The following is a 25,862-nucleotide window of genomic DNA, read 5'->3' as shown; positions in this document are numbered from 1 at the left end:
GGAACCAAACTCTGGTCCCTCTGGAAAAGCAGCAAGACTCTTAACCATCGAGTCGTCTCTCCAGCCTCAATAATTAATCTCCAATATACCAATAATGTAAAATTTTGATGACTGCCAGACACCCACCACATTTTCTCTAATTTATTGCTGTCCTTCGAACATTGTTGTACCTAGTACCACGGAAGATTAGTCTGAATTAGGAATCTTTATTTCCATCATTTTTAGGAGCACCCAAATGGTGCCGACTCTGCCCTTTAAACTCACAGAAAGGTCTGAAGAGAATGGTAGCTGAGGATCCTGCATAACCTCGTGCATGCTGCAGCAGGGGACTGACCGTTTTTTAAGAGCAGAGCCGACAGATAACTGTCCCCCTCTGTTCTGATGCTGAACTTAGCCGAAGACTTAAAAGGCACGCAGCATGTTATGGTTTAGGAACCAGTAAAACATGTCGAGTTTGAAAAGACAGGTCCAAGCATGGGGATGACACACGTGGGTGAGTTACCCCCCCCCCTTCATTAAGTATCTCCCATTGTGTCAGAGAGTACAGTAACGGGGGAAAGAGCAGCAGCAGAAGTTTCTAGGAATGTCCGTGTCTCCAGTAAAGTAGACTGCCTGAGACAGTCTGTCGTTTGTACAACTTTCAGCTGAACGCTTCCAAAGGGAGGCACAGCCGCTTCTGTATGCCTAGTGGCGTCCTGTTTGCTTTCGGTGCAACTTAGGGTAGGTCTGGGAAGGTTTTGTGTGTGTGTGTGTGTGTGTGTGTGTGTGTGTGTGTGTCTCCTGATGGCCCATTCCTGTACTCTGTTTTGTTATTGTTATTGTTTGTTTGTGTGTTTGGACCTGCTCTGGGAACTGCCAAGGGTGACGGATTTAACCTCCAAGTTGCAGCTGTCTGTCTTCACTTGCCACCAACACCTGTCTTCACCAGGTCACCACTCAGATCAGTGTCCTTTCTGCACCACGCTCTGGTCACCCTCGTAGCAGTGGCCCCGAGATTCCCCAGCCTTCCTTGCTCTCCTAGAGTCCCAGGACTCCAGTCTGGCTTTAAATTCTTGCCTAATCAGTCAACCTGCACTCAGTACCTGCTGGTCCTCTCCTTGTATTTTTCCCCAGATGAAAGGCAGAGTCAAGTGGGTTTGGCACATCCCTTAATCAGAGCCTGCCATTAGCAGGCCCGGGGCTGACGTGCACTGGGGAGGTCTCGGACCGAGCAGGCCATTTTCACCTGCGTAATAACAGGCTTGGGAGTAGCGACGCTGCGCTGGCACAGCAAGCAGCCTCTGGAGCAGGGGAGGAGCGCAGGCGGGCGGCCGCCCCGGGGCCCCGGAGGAAGAGGAGGGGGAGAAGGAGGAGCCGAAGCGCCCAGAGCAGCAGCCACTGCTCGGCCCGAGTTGCAGCAGAGGCAGCGACGGCGGCGCGGAGACTCTGCAGCCTCTCTGAGCCCGGAGTCCCGGTAGGGACAGCAGCAGGGAGCGCCCGCGCCCCTAGCCACCGCATCCCGGCCTTGCCAAGCCTCCGTCGTCCAGTCGGGGGCACCTCCAGCCATGGCTGCACCTCCGGATCTGCAAGATGAGCCGCTGCCTTTGGCTAGCCCCGGGTCCCAGTGGTTCGGGGGCCGGGGGGAGGGGGAAGACGAAGCAGCGCCGCCGAAAGGGGCCAGGCCAGCGCGGCAGGATGGGGAGCCTTCCTGGGGGTCGGAAGCCGGAGCCGGGGTAGTGCCGCCTGGGGAACTGTGCTCCGGCCCCGCCCGGTCGCCGCCCGTCGCCATGGAAACTGCATCCACAGGTAAGCCCGGAGGGCACCACGACCCTGCAAATGGAGGCCGGGACCCTGGTTTCTGGAGGGTCCTCTAGTCCACAGATTTCCTCTGCGTTTTCCTGGCTTCCCTGCCTGGGGCACTAACCCCAGCAGGGTTCCGCCTGGTGCTACCGTAAATGTTAGCGGACGGGTGGAAAACAGCAGTGTGCTGCTAGCGGGTAGGAGGAAGAAGGCTGTCAGTCCTGTTATTTCGTTATTACTCTTGTTTCAGCCTTACATATTGTCCCTGTTGGCAAGCTTGGCTACTGCTGCGCCCCGGAACAAGTTTCCCCTTCTTGTCAGAGGCCTCGGGGCAGCAGGGCGGGCGTGACAGGTTGTGATGGTTTTCTGGGGCGTGTTTGCGCGCAGCGTGCTTCGTGCTTCGAGGGGCGACCGCAGTCGTTGACAACTAAGCAGCAAGGGCCTACTGCTTCAGGACCCTCCCGCTGGGTTTAGGGCAGCGAAGTGCTTCAGTGGCTTTAATTCTCCTTTTCTCTTCCCTGAAGGAATCACCACACCCTACTCCTTTCCAGATCCTACTCCAGCTCTGCTCCCCTTCTCCCGGGCAGAAAACAAACCCCAAGGAGTGCTGCCCTTAATTCCAGAGGGACACTATGGCAGGTTTGGGAGCTGAAGCCTTCCCTCTTTATTTGCTAGTTGCTCTTTACCTGAATCTATCAGCGAGAATTAAAACTTGGAACCCCCAAATGTGAAGGTCTTGGCTGCAGAATGGAGTGCTGGGGTTGTGGCCAGAGGGTCCAGGCACAATTTACCACGCAGAATGAACTCGCCTCCTATGTTTGAAGAAAAAAAAAAAAAAAAAAACAAACCACAGCCAGGGGCAAAAACTCTTCCCCTGACTCATCCTTCGCAGTTAGACAAAATCCTTGCCTGGTAGGACCAACCTGAGGGCCGCGGCTTGTCCTTGGAGGCTAGAGAAGCTAGGTGCGTCGTGGGGAGGGGTGGCTGCCTGGTTAGCGCTGTTTCCAGAAGAAATTCTGTAGGGGGTGGTGTGTTGTGCTGTTGTGCTGTAGTCTGCGAGGCTTTGCTGTTCTGAAGTGGGAGTTGTGTAGTTTTGGTGATGTAGCGTGAGGCCTGGGTGGTGGGTGTTCCCGGAGGAGGGGACGTGGGTTGGACAGGCATATGTGCTCCTGGCAGCTGATATAGGGAAAACCCCTTTCTTAAGCCACCCCCTCTCGAGGGTTATGTGGAGTGCCTTAGGTTGTCTTAATTCTGCTCTAGAGCAAGCAAGATCTCAGCCAGGAAAGGAGATTTGGAGAATGTGTTGAATAATGAAAAGGAAAAGGTAGGGGCCAAGAGAGAAAAAAAAGAGAAGGAAGTGAAAGAAGGCTAGGGAAGGTGGAAGGAGTGGGGGGAAAGAGGAGACCGGGAGATGGCCCGGATGGGAGGGGGGAGGGGAAAGGAGGACCGATGTGAAAAGCCCCAGCAGTTGACAACCACGTTTGTCACGTATTAATTACTATGGGGTCTAAATCTGAGAGCAGTTTCCTGGTCTCTTGCAAGTTCTTGTCTTCAAATGAGGAGAAATGAAAACGTGGAATGAACTGCAAGAACAAAAGGCAAACGATAACAACCTAGAGCCTTTGGTGCCTGTAGTCTACTTTGCTGAGGGTGGCTTACCGTTCGGAAGCTTTGTCTACTATATTCCAAATAAATTCTTTGTTTCTAAGCTTTACCTGCCTCCCATTAGTGTCTCTAAGGACAAGTGAGTAAGAAAGAAAAAGTCTTGGGTTAGGTTACAAGCACTAAAATGCTTAAAATGGATGTACGTTTATGGATACACACATGTATATAATACAATAGAATGTTTTGATATGGTATACATTGTGGAGTTATTAAAACAAGCTGGTTAACACAACTGTGATCAGTTTTAATGGTGAAAACACTTAAAATCTACCTAGGAATTAAACATATACAATATACTGTTACAGAGTTGTGGCTAGATGGGACAGTCACCATCTTCCACAGTTAGCATCTTCACGATGAAGAGATTTTTGTTTTGTCAGGTAATTTGAGGTTTCCTCTCGTAAGCATCAAATGAACTAATAAAACCAAGCAAGGTTCTAAGTTTGGGCACGAGGAGATGAAAAGGATATTCACAGACCTGCATATTTGCATAGAAATGTTTGAGCTGATTGCTACTGTATGAAGGGATGTCTCATAAGATTGTTGTCTGGTTAATGTTTTAAATCTTCAAGCTCCCTACTTCATAGGCAGGAGATAATGCTGGAAATGGCAGCCAAATAAGTAGCCATATGTTGAAAAATCCAATTAAAAGTGGGGCCAGCCTCCTTATGTGCGATTTTTGTAGGTTTTTTTTTCCTTTTTCAATGTAAGCAAAAATCAACAAATCAGTGACAAACCTGAGGGTAGACCATGGCGCACCTTGCTTGACTTTGCAGTTCTATATTTTGCTTTATAAATAGAAACCATTTTTTTTGTGAGGTTCTGAAGACGAGGAAGCCCGAGCTCAAGGTGTCCAGAAGTCTGTCTGCTGTGGTTCTGCCTCCTGGCCCCAGTGGTTCTGTCATTGTGCCCTCCAAGGGGAAGAAGGCAGTGTATTTTCCCCATTTGAAAGAATACTTTCGGCCTCAGTGTCAGTGGAGATGTAATTTAGACTTAGAGTGTGAAGCACTGTAAACAGACAGCTCCGTTTTCACGCGCAGTATTCCCATGTAAGACAGATACGGGGTGTTTTCAAAACGGCTTTTCTGAAAAAGAACCACCAATCATGCCATCTGGCCAGAAATTCTGTTATTTATTTTTATACATTGATGGTAATTAAAGTCCCCCGAGAAATAGTTCCAAAAAATACTTCTCTGTAAACTCCCAGAATAAGTGTATATATAGCTCAACACCAGTAAAGCAAGCTATAAAGGCCCATTACACTGAATGGATTTTCAGATATTCTCACTGCTTCTGTCACTTTTCTAGCACGGAAAAATTTCCAACAATAACGAGAAAATAACACTTTCTTGCTGAGCTTTAATTTTTCACATCTAAAATGCTTGTGGGCGCGTGTGATGATGTATTTGACCAAGGAGCATTCCAAGTACCACGAAGAGGCTACAGTGCCAGGGTCTCTAACTGCCAGTCTCTTTGAGTTTTATACAAAAGGTGCTGAGAGCAGCTGAGACACACACACACACACACACACACACACACACACGCACGCACGCAACACACACACATATTCCTGGGAACTAGGAGCACACAAAAACAAAAGGAGGGAAGAATGGCCTTTTGTTTACAGAAAGATTTTTGTTTTTTTTTTTTTTTTTTTTTTTAAAAAAGAGCATTCGAACGAATTGGAATGGTAAGAAGTTGACCTATCGACTGCTTTGGGAATGAACTCTTGGCCACACAGAAATCGATGTGGAGGACTGGATGGAGAACGGTCAGGAGGAGCCGGTTCCATGTGGCTCGCCTCAGCTGTACCATTCTGTGGATAAATCTGACACAATTCTGTGCATAATTGTAAGAAGAAAAGGAAGAGTACTTTTTCAACACACGTTACTGGGGCCATGAAGTTCGTAGGTAAATTTTTAAAAAGCCAGATGTGATACTCTGTTTTCCATCTACCACGATTTACATAATGGTGAGCATATTTTATACATCCCATCCAGAAAACTACAGTGTTTTGCCAGTCATTGCTTCTGGAAATTGGGGACTGTATTCACTTTCATATGTGTTTGATAGGCGTGTTTTTTTTTTTTAATTTGGAATACTTTATGGCCATCCGCTTTAGAAGGTATACATACTAGTCTTTTTCATATTTTGAGAAAGCGTCAGCGATACTGAAGCAAGAAGCAAGTCTCCATCTTGCTTTTACAATCCATAGAAAGAGTAAAACAGTCTCGAAACAATGCAATTTATTTCTCTAGATGCAGCCTTTGGACAGATAACTTTTCGGCAACTGAGTATGGTACACATCTCTGAACACAGAGATGCTAGGGTTAACACCTAGAAGTACTTCTACACTTTCCAAATACATCGAAATGGGTAGCGTCAGGACATCACTTGATGTGTTTGAAGTCACCATTCTGTAAACTCTGCCTATCCCTCCACAGAGACCTGTTTCTGTTATTTTCTAGATTGACTATGAACTTCTAACACTGAGGTTTGGGAGGCAAGTTGTGGACCAGTGTCCATTTTACTGTTCCTCCTAGGAAGCATGGATTATTTGTAAAGTGAGAAATTGCTGGGCTTCACCCTGGTAAATGGGTAGTTACCGAACGTCTCTGCTGAACACAGGTCAAGGGTTCCTAGAACACGGGCCACTTTCTTTTTACATCCATGTTTAGTTTAGCCAAACACTTCCTTCTGTGTCAACTTTCATTTTCCTCATTCTCATCTTTGCTGGCAGCTTGACTGGCAGGTCTTGCCGTTGTCCCACTTCACAGGGACATGAGCATGAGTTAGTTTTCTTTTTTTTTTAATTTCTTTTTTTATTTTTTGGTTTTTCGAGACAGGGTTTCTCTGTAGCTTTGGAGCCTGTCCTGGCACTAGCTCTGTAGACCAGGCTGGTCTCAAACTCACAGAGATCCGCCTGCCTCTGCCTCCCGAGTGCTGGGATTAAAGGCGTGCGCCACCATCACCCGGCTATGAGTTAGTTTTCTGAGGTCAACACAAGATACACAAATGTGAGTACCACTTGCTCTGACTATATATACACATATACATATATACGCACATATATATGTATATATATAGTTATGGAAAATAAATCCATTCCTCTTTCTTTCTCTTTGTTTTATTTTGCTTTTCTTCAAAGAAATAACTCTTTTAAGTATTACTCCAAGATCTTCAACTTTATTCATTATGATTTAATTATACAATCACATGGGATATGTATCATATATATACATATAAATTATGTATACATATTTTTGATATTATAATTTAATTGGAGCATTTATCCCTTCCCTTTCCTCCTCCCAAGCCTATATATATATATATATATATATATATATCCCTTCCCACTCTCCTTCAAATTTGTGGCCGCCTTTTTCACTATTTGTTACTTCATGTAAATGGACACACACATGTTTGTAAAAAAAATATATATTTTCCAATACAATCTTTTCAGGCCATATAATTATACTTGTATGTATGTTTTCAGGCTGACCATTTGGCAATGGACAACTGATTGATGTGTTCTTCCTGGAGAAGGATACGTCTCCTGTTCCCAGCTTTCCTTAGTGTTTTATAGAAAGCACAAATTCTTTTGAAAGAAGGAGTATATTAATCTCCAGAAATTTGTGGTAACATAGTTGTTTTCTTTTCAGATTCAGAATTACCATCATATACACAACACTGATTGCGGCCAAGAACTCAACTTGTAAATGCTGTAGAAAGCTTGTTGTTTAATTGCACAAATATTATTATATTTCAAAGGATGGCTGATATGCCAAAGGGTAGCATTAATAGGAAAGAAATTATTGTTTACCCAAAAACGTAAGATGAACTCTACTTAAAAATATCTTTGGTCTTAATTTAAAATTTTGTTTTTGGGGAAGAAAGAGTGTGTTAGATGGTCTTATAATTTAAAAAGCACAAAAGAATATATAGAGAAAAAGAAATTGTCTTCATAGTTTAGTTTTGAATAAGATAGTATTTGTTTCAGTCATAATTCTACTATTGTTTTGTGAACCCCTGGTATATACCATTGTTGTTGTAAGCACTGAGAAAAAAATCTGTTTCCCCAAAAGTGTGTTGTTGGGGTTGGTGCTGGGGAGAGGACAGACAAGGCAGCAATCAGAAAGGACACCTGAAGGGATATAAGGTACTGTGGACAACGCCCAAGCAGAGATGTGGGACCTGAGGGCTAGTCAGAAAGACTCCTTTGACAAGGTGGTGCCGAATCGGATGTTTTAGTGACACTCACAGTAGACTTGTGCCAATGTCCCATTCTAGAAGGAAAGAAAGGACAATGAAATGAGCTTGGGAAAATGGTAGGTGAGCAAAAGCTGAAAGGTAAGACAGCCTTAGGTCCTTGCCACCACTTTGGCTATTAACCGAGTGAAAATGTAAGAGGTCTTTATCCCTAGCAGGAGACCTATTTCAGGCAGCTCACTTTGCTCATCATGTCAAGAATCTAAGACAGTAGAAGGTGGTAGATTTGGAGGAGGAATTATCAGTCAGTAGATCACACTGGACTGAACAAGAATGGTAACATTAGAGGAGATGAAAAGGATGAAAAGTGGCTGGATTCCACATACAGAATATATGTATATATACATATATTCTGAAACTAACACCACATCTCAATGGACTATGCATGGGATATAAGAGGAAAAAAAACTCATTCAGATCGTGCAATGGAACTTGACTTGAGCAAATATAAAAATAGAGTTGCTACTAACTCGGCTTAGGAAGGTTTTTAAAGAGGGCAGGATTTAAGAAGCAAGCAAGAAATTGGGTTTCAGAATTATTGATTTCGAGATATCAGATACCCAGGTGTCAAGTTTTCATTGTTCAGTGGGGTTGGGACCGGGCATGGAAGAGGAAATACACATCTGGTAGTTGTTGACTGAGCGATAAGATCACAAAGGAAGTCAGTTTTCACTGTGAATGGGTCAAGGGTTTCTGAGACACTTGAGTAATCAGATGTCTTCGCAGAAATTTAAGTAGCCAGTTCAACAGCTGCTGGAATATTGAGAGGGGAGTGAGGATATTATGGTCTAGGTGAAGGGGAGAGTAAAAGGGTGAGGAGGAACTCAGAGGAATTCTGATAGGCTTTTGGGATTCCCTTGGAATTTGTGGTCACGAGTATATGTGAGAAAAACCATCACTTATACTATTACTCTCTCCTTCTCCTCCTCTTTCTCTTCCCCCTCTTTTTTTTTTTTAATCTTTCTCCAGGCACATTCAGCCCAAGTTTGGTTTAGAGTAGTAAGCGAATGTTTATGTGATTTCCTGACTGCAGATTTGAGGCCAATGCAAATGAGTGAATACACAATGCATCATGGGATCCGGTGGGAAGCATGAAGGGCAAAGGTGATAAACAAGGCCTTGTGCTCTGCTGGAGAGAGGGTTCCAGAGTGAGAGCCAAAAGAACAAACGGCGTCAATTGGAGAGTTAAGGTGTCTGAGATAGAGCTTAGGAGGGAAGTGGGGACTCTAAAGGAGCAGAAGACAAGGTTATTGGGGAGCTGAATCCAGGATGGGGAGGACGGCAGTGAAGAGAGCACCTAGATGCTTTCTAACAACACAGAGCCGTGACGGATGCAGGAGAGTGGCAGTGAATGACACGCTAGTTCACATCTTTAGGGAAGAATACAGTACCCTGGGATCTAATGTATGGCATTTGAAAGGGAGACAAGAGTGGTGATCCATGAAACCATAAATATAAAGTCCCAAGTATAGGTTCAGGAAAATCTGTTTAATATGTGCAGAATGTAGAAAGGAAAACTTAAAATAGTTCATGATTGGGTTTGGGAACATTGAGGACTGTAATATGAACTAGTGCTATGGGGGAAGTTATGGAAATATTCTCTGCAATCCCAAGTAGTATTACTAGAAAGTCTCTGATGCACACAGTATGAGGGAATGGTTCCCTGCCTGTTGTAGGGGCCATGTTTTGAGGCATTGGTGAGCTATGTAAGGTAAGGAAGGACAGCTGTGGACGAATAAAAAACAGACCATCTAGGAAATTGCTGGAAGACAGCAAACATTGGTAACAAGAAGAAAGGCATTCCACGAGGTGCTTCATTTTATGAAGCAGAAGGAGACAAGAGGCAGTTGGCTTCCCAGGGTAGAACAGAGATGAAAGATTCGGAGACGTGGATTCCTGCTGAGTGAAGAAGAATGATGTTATGGTAGTTAGACAAGGCTGGGCAGAGACTGTCTCCCAGCGTTCAAGCAAAAATGAGGTTGTTGACTTGGTAGGGAATTTTGGGAAGGAAGATATGCTTAAAGCCCAAACTCCACGCCTTCCCGGAAGAGAGTTGCCTCCTATCCTCAACACTGTATTTTTACATAGATCTCAAAAGCAAATTCAGAAGTCACCTAGTAAAACTTGGAATAGTATCCATCATTAAAAAACACAGTTAACCTCAAAATAATGACCTATCACACACACTTCATAAAAGCGTAGCTTTTTAGAACCCATCTTGATTTCTCTACTGTTAAGAAATTTCCCTAGCACAACACTTAAGAACTTTGACATTTTGTCCAATCTTGGGTCAGCAGCCTACATATGAAACTTGTGATCTGCAGACATTTTTCGTTTTTATTTTTGAGCTGTCTTCCCTCTTTTTCTTTTGCTACCAGATCTAGCTCCATAAATACTCAAAATAAAATTCCTAAAATATTTTGGGAATTCATTAACCAGTTCTGTTATGCTAAAAGCCCCATATGGTTTGTTCCTCATCCCCCTGCCTCACTATCTCTATTTATCCACATAAAACTATGTTTGTGCATTGCCTTCTGATGTATGTTTTCATCTAGAACAGTCTTTCTAACCTCCTGACATGAATTTTCTAATTCATTTACTGAATCAGATTATTATAAAATCAATTATAGACCAAAATCTTTATCATCAGTGTAAGGAATTTTTGAATATTGTATATATTTGAACTTTGTCTTGTGTTGCCTGAGGTTTTCTTATTTGGTGAGGCAGTCACTATTTTTGTGACTGAGTCATGACTGTAGAATGGACTTTTCTCTTTCCAGAATTTTCCTGTTCTCATTGCCTTGCTTGTACTTCCTGCCTGGCTACTGGCCAATCAGCATTTTATTAAAATATAATTGACAGGGTACAAACTATTGTCCCATAGCACACTCCCCCCCCCCTTTTTAAAAAAAATAACCAAGAACTCTGAATCTAATATCCTTTGGTTAGCTTTTCATTAAAGAACAATTCTTACACCATAGGAAGTTGTATTTGATTATTGTAAATCTAGTTGATAGAAACAAAAGCCAAGTTCACCTCAGTCTGTGACCTGGACTTTTCAACTCTGAAAAGTTAGTACTTCTCAAAATGAGGTCTGTAGACTTCTTGCTTATATGTAGCTACCCATGGACCTTCAAACAGGGGAGCAAACTTACCAAATGCAAGTTAAAGCTATCAGAAGCACCAGTTCTCTTAGTTGCTGTTCTGTTGCTGTGATGAAACATCACGACCAAGGCAGCTTAAAAAAGGAAACACTCTATTGGGGACTTGTTTGCAGTTTCAATAATCATCATAATGGGGAGCATGGCAGCCGGGAGGCAGGCATGGCTCGGGAGCAGTAGCTAAGAACTTACATCCTGATCTGCAGGCAGCAGACAAAGAGAGAGTGAGCCTGGGCTTGGCATGGGTTTTTTGAAATCTCAAAACCCATTCCCAGTAACACATCTCCTCTACCAAGACCACACTTCCTAATCCTTCCTAAACAGTTCCACATACTGGGGGCCAGGCATTCAAACCTATGAACCATTCTCATTCAAACCATCACATCAGCTTACAGGGCTACTCCATGATTCTTGGTATTGTGCTAGAATCTGGGGGAAGAGAGGGGCATGGATTATGCTTTTACCCACATTTTCTCCAGAATGTATTATCCTTTAGTTGGGAAGAATGCCCAACGCATACAAAAAGAGAAGCTCAGGGCAAGGTAGAGCAGGTACTTAAATGGATGGTACAAACTTCATGTCTGTCAAGTATTGTTTGACCTGTCCCATTAAAGTAAGGAGAGTCACAGCCAAAGGACAGAAAGGACAGGAACAGACAGAAGCAGTCCCAGGGGTGTATAGGGGTTTGTTGGAAGAGGCCACTTGTGCAATAGGGGATGTGCAATGAAGCCCACAATTGGTCAACCCATGACCTTATGGGATCTGCCACTTGGTCTTGGGTCTCATCAGGAATATGAAAGGACTGAAATATGGAGAGAAGTCAGGCTTTCTCAGAACCTTGTGATGTGGTTTTGGACATAGCAACAAACTCTGTAGGTTTCCTTCTTCTTAATATATCTCAGACTAGATCCCGAGGAAGCTAGCCACAAGACGACACCAAAGGACATGAGCAAAAACATCCACCCAAAGCCAACTCTTCCCCTCAGTAAAGAAGTATCCAGCAGTGCTTGACATTTCTAGGCAATAAACTGTTCTGTCTGGAGATCAGCACAAAATAAATGGAGGCCCAATTCCCACTGAGAATCTCAGCCTTTTGCCCCTTAAGCTGTTGAGAGGCTCCTAAGGGAACAAGCTTAGCCCAATGGCTAGCCAGTGCCGTATTATAGGAAGCCAAGGGAGAATGAGGGGTCTCATCACTGCTCAGGAGCAAGGATACTAAGTAGTGAAGCTCACTCCACCTCTTGCAGCCTGAAGGCAGAAGTCTTTCACCAGGTTGTCAGAGCATTTCAGGCTGACCTCATTGGGCCAGGTTACAATCGGAAACAATTGTTATGGAGCTAGAAAGACAGTTCAGTGGTTAAGCATATGGCGGCTTAGAACTCTCTGTAGTTCCTGTTCCAGGGGGTCTAATGTCCTCCTCTGGCCTCATTAAACATCAGGCACGTATATGGTATATACTCATACACTCATGAACAAAGAAATGACCATATCTCTGAAAACAACAACCCAACTCTCATTCCAAGGATGAACATAAACCAGAATGACAAATGGTATCCCAACATTAAAAGTAGAAATTAGCTGCCAATGATTTTAAAGGAACTGCCACAAAAACAATTTAATAAGTAATTACAAATACATGTAGAGCAATAGAACAGAAATAGAAAAACTCAAAAGAAGTAACAGCCATAATGACCCGGCCATGGCGGCACACACCTGTCATTGTAGCCCTGGGGATGGTGAGACAGTGGAATTAGCCTGGTGTACACAAGATGACCCTGTTTCAATCAAATGAAATGAAATGAAATCCAATAACAATCCTATGAGGAAGAGTAAGTTTCATCTGACAAGTGCAGTATCTGTATAGCAGTTGCTAAATCTAAGAAATCCATTTATACTATATCTATAGTTACTTGCTAAGACCATGTACTAAGAATGATTTTTAAAATTCAATAAAAAGACAATGTTGTCTCCCCTTTCCCTCCAGTGGGGAAGAGACAGAAATCTTTAATAAATAAATAAATAAATAAATAAATAAATAAATAAATAAACAAATAAATAAATAAATAAAAAAGAACTGACGGGTGCATCTCAGCGGGTGGGCTCACCGAGAAAGCAGTCAGACTAGAGTAAAGGTCAGTGCACTTGAAGATGAACAGCCCAGCCTGGTCCGGAGAGAGGAAGCAGACTGAAAGCAGAAGTGGGTTCATCACAAAAGCCTTTGATCCGCTGAACAGGACTTGTTTTCCTGGCAGTTCTCACTTCAGCCTTGGTCTTCAGGCGGAAGTGGCCAGTTACCCTTAGGCCTTGAGATGTTTCTTGCAGGCTTAAGACTCCCAGTTCCAGCCTTGTGTGGACAGTAAACAGGAGTACCTGCAAGCCAAGTTCTCCATACAGAATTTGCACTTGGTACAGAATTGACTGGGCTTTGCCAGACTCTCTGCGTTTAATTCTTATCACCAAAATGCAGAAGGTAGAGTTAGTTCTGCATCCAAGGAAGCTGAAGTTGAAGATTATGCAACAGGTCTGAAGTCACACAGCTAGCAAGTGGCAGCTCCAGGCCTCAGACCTCAGACTGGCTCCTCTTCTCTCCGACTTGGCTCCTCCCCCTGCACCTCTACTGGGCTTTTCTTGTGTAACATACATTTTATAATCCTGACAGCAAAAGTTGCACATTAAGTACAGTGTGAATCTGTGTGAAATCTACACTAGAGCAATCATGAAATGTTAGGGGGAAGGTAGTGGCTAAAACTCAGGTAGTAGAACCTAGTGGTCCTTACCCATGAGTCTCAGCCAAAAGCAATGATTAGCTGCATCTTAAAAGGAGTTTGATAAAGATAGTAGCAACATCATGCTATCGACTGCTCAGACTAACTGCTTGAGCCATGTCAGAAAACTGTGGGTACAGAGCTGTGTCACTTGTATAGAAAAAAGCAAGGGTTTTTGGTAACTGCTGATTCTAAGTCAGTGGGACAACATAGCCATCCCTAAAAGAATGAACATTTAAATTCAGTTCATCCCAAACACAGATACGCAGAGTCAAGCAGAGTCCTGGATGCATTGTCAGGGCAGGAATAGGAGGAGAAATCTTGACTGCAAAGGGAAGAGCTGAAGATGGACAGCCTGAATATACGGAGATAGAATAAATTATGACAGCTGTCAGAAAACACACAAAGTATGGCCAGATGGCTTAGGAACTCACTCAGACTTGGGCTTCAGTGTCATCAGAGCTATAAAATGTGGGGGTAATCCACACTACTCTGCATGGGAAGCAGACACCTGTCACGGGAGGCGTGCAATCACGGTGGTGCTGGTTGGTTCTATGACAAAGAACTTAGGAGAGAGGAGATACGTTAGATCACTAATTTTTTAAAAGTCTTTCCAGGATTGTGGACGCTCGTTGAGAGTGTGATGAAGTTTTGCAATCTTTTCCCAGGGAACTAAACTAACACCATCTTGTACACAAATTTGTGCCCCCCCCCTCCAGACCTTCCCAGGTTATAAATGTCTTATTAACTCTTTAGAATTCCATGACCCCAGACACTTTCAAATAGATCACTGTTTCCTCAGGAGCTGTAGTTTCAGAGTTCAGTGAAACTTTACTGAACCACACATTTGTTTTCCAACAAATATCCAGCTAAGCACTTACTACAGACACACAGGGTATGAAGATGAATGGATGATGTAAAGACAGAGTCAGCAAAGCAGGAATGTGGCCAGGCTATAAGGGAGAGCCGAGGGGGTGAGCTCTCAGCGGCATGAGTGATGTCATATTCCTTGGTCATATTTTAACTGTAGCATATGATGCCTCCTGTACCCATTCTGCTTGAGAGTAAGTTAACTAACCTTGTCTCCAGCCAGACAGTACCTTCTAAGTACTCTTTTTACAGACATTAATGGTGCTTATCACACCATTAATCTGTTTAACAAAGCTTTTTATTCTACACAATTGAAGAGTAAATTGCAACTCAGCATGTTTGAATTATCAGGATTGAATTTACATAAATTTATTTTTTATTTTTTAAATAATTTTTTTTAAAAATTTATTTTTAAATTGAATTCATGGTGCTAGAATAGTGATTCTATTTCATTTTTACCAGAAATGTGAAAAAGAACTGATGTGGGATTTCCCTCTGTATGCTGTGATTACCATTGATTAATAAAGAAACTGCTTTGGACCTATAGCAAGGCAAAACTTAGCTAGGTGGGGAAAACTAAACTGAATTCTGGGAGGAAGAAGGCAGAGTCAGGAGAAGCCTTGGAGCCACCACCAGAGACAGACATGTTGGAACCTTGCTGGTAGGCCATGAGCCTCATAGTAAAATATAAAATACTGGAACTGGGTTAATTCTAGATGTAAGAGCTAGCTAGCAATATGTTTAAGTGATTGGCCAAGCAGTGATTTAAATAATACAGTTTTCTGTGTGCTTATTTTGGGAATCTGGGCAGCTGGGAAATGAACAAAATTCCTTCTTACAACAAAGAACAAACCCTCATTATTGTACTATGTTTTTTATCTATTTCGTTCATGCCCATTTTGCTTTCTCTTGCCTTGCTCTGATGTATCTAGGCAGTGCTCACTTGAGGAGCACCATACTGTTTGGACTTCCCATTCACCAGCCTTGTGAGCCAAATGATACCTTTCCTCTTTATATCTTACCCAGTCTCAACTATCTTACTAGAATATCATAAATTGGATGAAGATATGTTTCCTAGAAATTGTACAGTCTTTTAAGCCAAGCATGTCTTGTTGGTAATTGGATGTTTGCATATCCGGAGTCTTAAAAAGCAGAGTTGATTTATATATTTCTGTAAATAATAGGAAGGAATTAAAATGTGTTTTAAGAGGGGAGATATTATACTTTTAAAATAAATAAGCCCCAGAAGTAATTTATCTTGAATGTGTTATGCACTAGGTGTGGGGCCACAAGGCCATTTGTGTTACTCACTTATTGTTTTAAGGACAGTGATACACTGCTCAGTTTTTTTTATTATTATTAAATCACAATAATGCCCAGGAACATTGATTCCTGTCTTAGTTAGGATTTCTGTTGCTGTGAAAAGACACCACTGTCACAGCAATTCTTATAAAGGAAACCATTTAGTTGGGGCTGACTTACAGTTCAGAGTTTTAGTCAATTATTGTCACGGTGGGAAGCATGGAGGCCCACAGGCAGACATGGTGCTGGAGAGGTAACTGAGAGTTCTACATCAGGGTCAGCAGACAGCAGGAAGAGGGAGTGATACTGGGGCCTGGCTTAAGCATTTGAAACCTCAAAGCTCACACCCAGTGACACACTTCCTCCAACAAGGCTACACCTCCTAATAGTGCCACTTCCTATGAGCCTAGGGGGGTCATTTTCATTCAAATCACAATTTCTAAAAGGAATTTCATCATATTTTATTAAAAATGAAAGACTCCATTTTTCTGCCAGACGGGGGAACCTAACTCAGCCTCCAACGGCCTATAGATGGAGTAAGGGCAAAGCCACAACCTTAGCTCCCAAGTCTCGGGCGTGCTCCATTGCACCTGCTACCCTTCCACCTTTGAAACACGGTCTGAGAAAAACAAAGCTGTGTCCGAGGACAGCAAAGCCAGGCTATGGGGTTCAGCTTCATTTTGTAAATAAAGAAGCCATAGGAGTAGTCTCGGAGATAGAGTTGCTAGGAAAGACAAGGGAAGAATGGGAAACCCAGGCAGAGCTGGGGCAACTGAAGCAGGGGAGGGTGCATTGGTTTAATCCTCAGATGGACTTAGACAGAAAGGGAGAGGGGGTGGAAGGAAACAACAAAAAGAAGGTTCCAGAGGAGAGGTGTGCATTGTGGGAAGGAAGGTGGTTGAGGGTGCACATTATTTAAAGGGGAGTGGGATTCTAAAGGGAAGGGAGAGAGAGGTAGGTAGAATGTTCTACAATCCAGATTGAAAGGGAGATTTTTTTTCTTTAATTTTCTCAGAAATTAGACTTCACTTTTAAAGCCACTTAGGTCCTTAAACTATCCTAATTGGGGTGACCCTAGCAGCCTCAGGGGTACCTGGGAAGAAGATGCTGGGGTTCCAGAGAGGGCTGCCCCGGAGCTTCCTCAGCCCCAGGCTCAATGAAATCAAGCAGGGAGCTGAGTCAGGTCTGTGGGCTGAAATGTTCTTTCTTAGCCCTGGGGATTTTCCAGAGAATTCACTTTAACTTTATCTAAATGAAGAAGAATTTAGCTCAGGATTTTCCCTCAGATATGCAGGACTATTTATATACTTTCCCCTTCTGCATACCAGTCCCAGGATTTGCAATGCAGTGTTTGGGTAGTAAAAGCAAGGACTTAATTGGATTTTCTTTTATCATGCTTAAATTAAAAAAAAAAAAAAAGTGTCTTCTTTACTTTGAGAAAACAAAGAGCAACCAAAGAAAAGAGAGGAAAAAGAAGGAAGTGAAAGGAATGAGAATTTATTTGGTACCTGAAGCAAGGTGGGTGGTAATAAGGAAGGCTTCATAAGCCTTTATACATTAGCCCTCTGGGTGAGTGGTCAACAGAGAGTCACAGAGGCTGGAGTACCATCTGGTTCATCTGACTAAGAGTTACAAGTGATTTGTAACTTGCCTTGCTTCCAGCCAGGAACATAGACTACACACAATACACACAAAAGAGGAATCTTCTAGTGAGGTCTCACTAGGCCAACAGGGGTGTCCCCTAAATGAGACGCTGGAGTTCAAATTTTACCCAGTGATGAACATGCATTTTCAGGAATGTTTGTTCATGACACATGGTCAGGTATGAGTTGAGGTCTTACCCATCCTTTCATCAGTGATGATTCAGGTTCATCAGCTTGTTCATGTTGCAGCAAATGAACTCAGGCTCCTTTCTCCTGAGCTTGGCTGACCGTCTCTTGAAGCAGCTGTTCTGTCTCTGGAAGTCCCAGCCACCTTTAACAGAGGCCAGATGTGTGTGCCTGCTCCCTGCGTGTCAGACCTTCAGAATCTGATGACTTCTTTTGTCTTTTTCTTTGGGTACATTAAATGGTACAAATACTATATTTATATCATAGTGCATTTTATTTATTTTTAAGGTAATTTTCTTATTTATTTATTTATTTATTATAGATTTCTGCCTCCTCCCCACCCCCGCCCCCCATTTCCCCGCCCTCCCCCGACCAAGTCCCCCTCCCTCGTCTGCCCAAAGAGCAATCAGGGTTCCCTGCCCTGTGGGAAGTCCAAGGACCACCCACCTCCATCCAGATTTAGTAAGGTGAGCATCCAAACTGCCTAGGCTCCCACAAAGCCAGTACGTGCAGTAGGATCAAAAACCCATTGCCATTGTTCTTGAGTTCTCAGTAGTCCTCATTGTCATCTATGTTCAGCGAGTCCAGTTTTATCCACAGTGCATTTTAAAAAGCCTTCAATGTCCATAGGGTCCATGACTGTTGACAGAGCTTGAAAGATGAATTTCCTTCCTTTCCATAAAATTCATGTGACCAGTCTTAAATCAAGTACAAGCTAAGTTTATACTCGTAGTTATAATATAACAACAATCAGCAGGTATTTCCACGCCTCAGACCACTTTGCATTTCTTTAAGAATGGCAGACTGCCAGGCAACCCGATCTTGGCAGCTGCAGGGGAAGCCACTTGATAATAAATGAGTTTTTGCTGATAGTTTTAAAACTAACTGGATGGATCCTTGATCTTGACGCCTTTTTTTTAAAAACTGAGATGACCTCGATGTAGTTGGAGTTAACAGCCCCTCCTCCATAGCACCTGCCATTCACCTGGCAGTTCTGCCCTCAGAACGGTGATGGGGGGGTGGGGAGGTTGCTGCACTGGGGTGGGGGGCCCATACAAGTTAGGCTGCCCTTTAATATCAATTCTAGAACTAATACTGGGAGTTAACAGTTTAAGAAGGATGGAAAGGGAGCTCTTTGCCCATTGCTGCACAGGTCTAAAGCTTTCCCCGTCCCAAGAGAACACAGGGTTGCCTAGCAGGAGCCTTTCAAAGCAGGCTCATTTGTAAAGTGGGAGGTTGAACTTCTCACCTCAAATCGGTTTTGTGTTGGGATTGCAGTTTCATGTAGCCCAGGCTGCCCTTGAGTTGGTTATGTGGCTGAGGGTGACTTTGAACTCATCCTCCTGCTATTACCTCCCATCCCAAGTGCTGAAATTACAGGCACAAGCTACCATGCCCAGCTCAGATAGTCTTTGCATTCCCCTGTTGGATCTCCTGGTGTTAAGTCATGAGATTTCTGCTCTCTCTGTCCTAGCCACTGCCTTTGAGATCCTTTTCCATACTGGTCAAGTGTCTCTTCTCCAAAACACTAAGGAACAGGAGTGCTCTGGACTTGGGTTTTTTTTTTTTTTAAAGACTCAGAAAATTGGCATATACATGGGATATTTGGGGGATGGCATCCCACTATAAGCACAAAATTAACTTACATTTCACAAACATCCTAGGCACAAAGCCTGGAGTAATTTTATGCTGTACTGTAAAGATTTTGTGTGTGAAACGAAGGCTCATGACGAGGGGTTTTCCACTTGGGGGTATGTCCTGTTGACAGTCAGTATTTCAGACTTGGGTTTTTTTTTTTTTTCCGGAAGCTGAACCTACACTGAGGTTTTATATCTCTAGCTGTAAAACCATATGATCCATATGACCAAAATAGCAAAAGTCTGAATTAATAAGTAATTCAAACACTTGTAATCACTTTTTTTCTCTTTGTTATATTTATGGACATGCTACCATAAAATATGTTTGATTAATAACATGGACATGTAATCAATAATTATATATTTTAGATTGATATTTATAAGCAAAGTAGTTCATAAAGTAGGCTGATAGGAGGTAGTAAAGACAGGGGTAAGTTACTATTAACTTGAAGAAATCTAATAGATATTTCCATGGGGTGTTCCGCTATGCATCTGACAGAAGGAGAACTGAGAGCACCTTGGACAGGAAGTGGTTGCTGAGCTGAGTTTGGGGGATGAGAATTAGCACAACAAGGCCTGGAGCCTACTTGAGATAGAGCCACTGTGCTGAGAACCATGTTTTCCCATTTTACCATCTTTTCCTGGTTTGTTTGCTGGTTGCTTTTGCCTTTGTTTGGCTCTCAAGCTCCCTTGGTTTCTAGAATGGCGATGACGGAACTCAGAGCTCTCTTTGTTCCATTTGTCTTTGGGCCTCTAAACTATTCCTGTGTGGGAAACAAAGTCAGTCTCCTCAAAGCGGCTGCTTCTCTGGCAGTCCGTACGGCTTGAGAACTGGGCAGATTGTATACCTCAAACAGGTTTGCCGACACTGGGCCAAGAGCCAAGGGCACCAGAACCAGGCAAGAAAAAAGGCAATTTTCTCCAGCAGTGAGCTGTTCAGAACTCTATTTTTAGGACAAGTCGATGAATTAAGGAGTGAAGTCATGTGCGGTGTTTAAATGTAAGATGTTAATAAACTCCCTGCTTCATGGGCCCTGGTTACCTTCCTAAAGCTCTTGAAATGCCTATCTCTTCTTTGTCCTTTATGTGACAAACTGCTAAGAAACCCTGGATAGAAGAGTGTCTAGGTGCTCTGGGCTGAGTTCTCAGGAACAAAGCGATTGATGAGTACGCGTGCACACGTGTACGTGTGTGTGTGTGTGTGTGTGTGTGTGTGTGTGTGTGTAGCACAAAGGTGTGTTTGTACATACACATCCATACACCAACTCCAAACTGTGGATATAACCACAGAAAGGCATTCTGGGATGACAAAAATGTTTAGAACAGAGTTCTGGAGCCTGTGACGGAAACCTATTGTGAGAGAGAAATGAGGATAAACTGTTCTTGGTCTGGATTTTTCCTGAAAAAGCAACAAAACAAAAAACAACCAAACAAACAACCCAAAAAGCAAAAGCACCAGTGATCTTGTAGCAAGCAGTCAGCAAGGAAGACGCCTTCATTGTGAGCAGTGGTCTCTTCTGACATCATCCTTACCTTGTAATATCACTGACCTCATACATCCTAACCTTGTTCATATCTCACGATGCCCCATTCTTGTGTGGTTGCTTATAGACATCAGGGGTGTTAGCTATAGAAAATTCTGCTTTTCTGTAATTATTCCAAATTCATAATCTTAAAATACGGAACCTTGGTCAATTATGTGCTCTTAGTTCCAGCCACCGCTAGTCCCCTCTACTCTAGTACAGGTGTGTGTGGTATTGGAGTTGGAGAGGTTTCCCTTTGCCATCTGGCATGTCCCCTGTGGAACTGTCTGTAGCAGTGGCCTGAAATAGCTTCCCCCTCCCCCAGGCCTTGAATCCTCCCCCAATTTCTGCACTGTAAAATTGTGGTAGTAGTGAGAACTTATTTTATTTTTATAAAGATGACCTTAAGCTTCCGATCTCCCTTCCTCTACCTCCCCCATGTGGGATTATAGTGAGCCACCACACTATAATATAGTTTTATATATTCTGGGCTTTCATGCTTGCTTGACAGTCCCTCTTCCCTCTGAGCTATGTCCTCAGTCCCCAGTGGTGGGACCTTATAGGGAGGAGCACTTAGGAATACACATGAGCAGAGCTATTGTTGAGAAAAAATTCTGCGTGGGCCCAGATCCTCCAAGAGAAGGGGATGGGAAGGGGATGACGGGCCACCTGTCCCAAGAACCCTAGAGTTTTTCTTTGTTTACAGTAAAGAGTCATTTGAGATGTTCTTCGCTCAGTAGCCCTCTTGAAAGCTCCTTGAAGTGTGGAGGCAGGATGGCTCATGGTGCAGTCTAGGGGTAGTTAAGTACCTTCCTGGCAGTCCAAACAAGAGAGTGAGGACAAACAAGAGGGGTCGAGACTGTTATGAAATACAGTTGCTGGAACATAGAGATGAAGAAGAGAATTATCTAAGTTTCTGGCTCAGCCTTGTGGGCGGATGCTGCTGCTGTGAAGTGAGATGCGGATACAGGAAGAGAAAAAAGAATCGATGGAAAAACACTCTCGAAGATGAGGGCACTCTACTGCAAACACAATCTATTAATATTGAACCCATGTCTCGCTGCACCTTAAGATAATGGCCATCAATAGCGTTGGCATATAGATGCCGAGAAACTATTAGAAGGGCAAAGCCATGCTTTCTACAGCATCCTCGTACTAAAGATGCTGACTGCGAATCCCTTCAACTCTAAAGTTTTAAATGATGCAGAGAATGTATCGTGCCAAATTCGCTTGCAAGGTGGTGGATGATATAACTTTAATCTTGGATTTTTTTTCACTTTATTACTGCTTTCTGATATAGGGAAATCTTGATGAATTCTGCCAGTTTATATAAGTAGGTTCCATCCTGAGAATCCATTAAAGATCAGAAGTATTAAGTGAAAAATTTTTTCTTCAGTAGAGAGAAAAGTAAGGCTTGTCAGGACCAAGAGGATGTATCAGAAAGAATCCTGATTGTGTGTTTATTCATTTAATAACTTATTGACTAAAACAACAGGGAGACTAATTATCTTTCCCAGCCAGTCATCTTCTTAAAATACATTTTATAATTATGGCAAAATACACTTAATATTTCCCATCTCGACTGTGAGTAGGTAGTCCAGGTTATTAAGTCCATGTGCAGTGTTGTACAAACATCACCCTCATCCGTCTTCAGAAACCCACCCTGCACCATCCAACATCCACTCCCTATTTCCTTTTCCCATGGCAAGCTACCACCATTCTGCTCCTTGTCTCTCTGAACTTGACTACTCCAGAAGAGCTCATTATGTTCTTAATTGAAAAAGAGAAAGCATTATAGAAAACAAAAAGGAAACCTTTATGGCTCTCCACGTTGGCTGATGGGTAGCCGTCACAATGTTAGGAAAACTCTCCAAAGGTTTTATCACATTGGATGTGATGAGTAGGCAGCACTGGTGCCTTGGGCTAGCCCCTCTCATGCTGTCCCCCTGTTCAGAGCTGGGGATGCATCCACTGTTTCCAGACAGGTGACAAGGAGCGAGGGCAGGGTTAGATAGTGTGACATCTGGAGCAGCCATGTTCAAATCTGAATTCTAGCCCTGCTTCTTTCCTAGCAGTGTAAGCTTGGGCAGGCAGGGGAGTCTGAGTTCCCACATCTGTAAATCAGTAGAAGCCACTGGACGGCAGAGCTGCAAAGGTCCCCTGAGTCCCTAAATGGAAAAGTACTTACACTGGAGCCTGGTTCGCCCTCTCTGCTTGGACAACATTAGCTGTTGTTATTTCTCAGGTGTGTTGTGGGTCCTGAGACCTCATCCTGCCAGTCTGAAGTGATCAGCGCACGCTCGGATCTCGATTATGGAGTACTTTAAGACCTCCCATGGTGCTTTTAAAAATTAGGTGGAACCAGGATGTAAAACGTGCTCATGGTTCTACCCTGGGCCAATGTGCTTCCTTTGTTTGACGGTAAAAATACCAAATGTGCCTCACAACCCTGAACACACTTGGACTGTGTAAGGGAGCATGAGGCACACCTTTATACTCAATGTCCAGCTTCTTCCTTAGAACCACAGAATCTGGGGATGCAGGAGGCTGGGATCCCTAAGAGGATCCCCCTCTTTCCATTAGGCAGAGTCCTGCAGCCCTCATCCTCTCCAGAAACTGGCGGCTCTTCTTAAAAAGGTCCACCCAGTCCCGCTACACTCTGTTGCAATCCCGTCTTGTTGAATGGTTCTCAGACTAGATTTTGAGGGTTTTTTTTTCTCTCTCTCTCTGAGGACAGGAGTTTTACCTTCATTACTTCTGGTCTTTTCTGATTGATATAGTAAGGTAAGGAAGAATAACAGAGGCAACTCCAGATTCAGAAACCTGAGCTAAGAGCTCACCTATGAAGAACGGATCCTTTTCCTCCAATGTTTAGAGTTATGTTTATGGTTCTCACTCCCAGTACCACTAGTGCCGGAGCAACCCCTGGCATAAAAGGGTGTTCAGAACACACCACTGAGCGAGTGGATGGGTGAATAAATGCCTAGTTTTCTTTGATGGAATACTGGGGAGATGTCAGGGAAACATCTAACAGAAAAGTCTGGGCGCAGGGAGTTATGCAAGCCTGACTACCCTGTGTTCGATTCTCAGAACCCCTATAAAAAGCAGGCTGTGGTGGTCCATACTTGTGATCCCAGCTTTCCTAAAGAGGGATGGGGGATGGAGACAGAATTGCCCGGAAGCTGCTGGGCTGACTAGCTAGAGTGTGCAAGCATAAACAAGAGGTTTTGCCTCAACAAGGTGGAAGGTGAGAACGGATCATCAAAGTTGTCCTCTGGTGCCGGAGATTTGTATGTATTCTGTCAATCATGTTTTAAATAAATGCTGATTGGCTGATAACCAGGCAGGAAGTATAGGTGGGAAAACCAGACGGGAAGTAGAGGTAGGGCAGTGAAAACAGGGGTATTCTAGGAAGAAGGAAGCTCTCCCCAGTCCTGCCCAGAGCACAGAAAAAAAAACAGGATGTGACCTGCCCCACTGAAAAAGGTACCGAGCCATGTGGCTAACATAGATAAGAATAATGGGTTAATATTAGAGCTAATACAAATCCTGAGCTAATGGGCCAATCAGTTTATAGCTAATGTAGATTCTGTGTGATTTTCTTTGGGGCTTACCAGCTGTGGGAACTGGGCAGGACATAAACTCCAATAAGTAGGCCCTTATGTTACAGTCCTCTGACCTCCAGATTTGGGTTGTGGTGTGCATGTACCCACATGTACATGTGTGAGAGTATATGTGCTTGTACATACGTGTGTGTGTGTGAGTGTGCACGCACACACACACAAAGTTTTCAGATCTTAAAAATGTGCTTTTTCCTGTGTCCTCTTCAGTTTTGTTATTTTCCATTTTAAAACTGTTTTTGCTCAATTACCATGTATAGTTGTCTCCTTCATGAACCCTGAGGCAATGGTGACAATCTTGTTTGGTCACCTTGCCTCCAAAAGTTTGTTTATAAGACTGTATACCTGCCTGCACCAGCCACCCACTAGTTTCCCTTCTTTAACCCAGGCCTGGCTCTATGGCTCAGGCAGCCTGTCTTCATGTGGAGAGCCAGCAAGGCCCCAGGAGGGTCCTGAGATTCTCAAAGCAGCCTTCTTCTTGGAGCAAATTAAGGACAAACAAATCATTTTGGGATTTTTGACCTAAATCTTAACCCATTTATTTTCTTAAAATAAGTCTCTTTTTTTTCCTTCAATGCCTTTCTAAGTGTTTATACAAAAGCAGAGTGGTGTAATCATTGCTTCCTGAGGTGAACGGCTGCCTAGTGATGGGGCTCCAGCTCTCTGTGATCTGTGGTCACTTGTGCATCTAGTCATGTGTGCCACACAGACTCAGTCTGTTTCTCCAGGGTCTCACTTTTGGGAAATCGGGTTTGCACTTTCTCCTCCACTCGCTTCGCAATCAGGTGACTTTCCCGATCACACACAGCCTGTCTGGATTGCTATGTTTGCAGAAGGCATTTAATATGTGTAGCTGTGACAGTTTTAATCACTCAAAATTCATCTACCTGCCAGGCGAATTCTGTGATTTGACTTACAGATATACAGCTTAATCCTTTTCTGTTGCTGTTTATTTTTGCAATTATAATTTAATTGCAATATTCACCTCTTTCTTTCTTCCCTCGGAACCCTCCCACATGCCCCTCCCACTCTCCTTCAAATTCCCGGCCTCTTTCTTCACTAGTTGTTATCAAATGTCTCTATGCATTTGTATATACACAGATATTCCTAAACATAACCTGTTTGGTTTATATAATGCTGCCTGTATATGTGTTTTCAGGGCTGACAGTTTGGCACTGGACAGGCAGTTGGTGTGCTCTTTCCTGGGGAGGAAACAAAGAGGAAAGGTTAAGTTTACAAGGCTCTTAGGGAGCCCTGACCATCAACTCAAAAGACGGCTTCTTGTGTCTGGTATTGGGGCTTTTGTTAGTTGGTGTTTGGCTCTTGGAGAGACTCTTATATTTTAGTTTTTTTTTTTTTTTTTTTTTTTTTTTTTTTTTTTTTTTTTTTTTTTTTTTTTTTTTTTTTTTTTTTTTTTTTTTTTTTTTTTTTTTTTTTTTTTT

At 43.3% G+C, this 25,862-nt stretch overlaps 1 protein-coding gene across 1 annotated transcript in view; it reads left to right on the top strand.

Annotated features, from left to right (window-relative positions):
• Window positions 1-1,358: 1,358 nt before the first annotated feature.
• Window positions 1,359-25,862, top strand: part of Rtn1 (reticulon 1) — a 195,956-nt gene continuing 171,452 nt past the window's right edge. Inside the window, exon 1 of the mRNA XM_050153575.1 lies at window positions 1,359-1,785. Within this exon, the coding sequence (XP_050009532.1) occupies window positions 1,545-1,785 (241 nt within the window). The 5' untranslated portion in view covers window positions 1,359-1,544. The remainder of the gene's footprint in view (window positions 1,786-25,862) is intronic.

This window comes from Alexandromys fortis, unplaced genomic scaffold (assembly GCF_014885135.2).
Source record: "Alexandromys fortis isolate MF-2015 unplaced genomic scaffold, M_Fortis_MF-2015_v1.1 scaffold_82, whole genome shotgun sequence".
NCBI classification, from domain to species: Eukaryota; Metazoa; Chordata; class Mammalia; order Rodentia; family Cricetidae; genus Alexandromys; species Alexandromys fortis.
The sequence above is the reverse complement of the archived record's forward strand: the minus strand, read 5'-3'. Positions and strand labels throughout refer to the sequence as shown.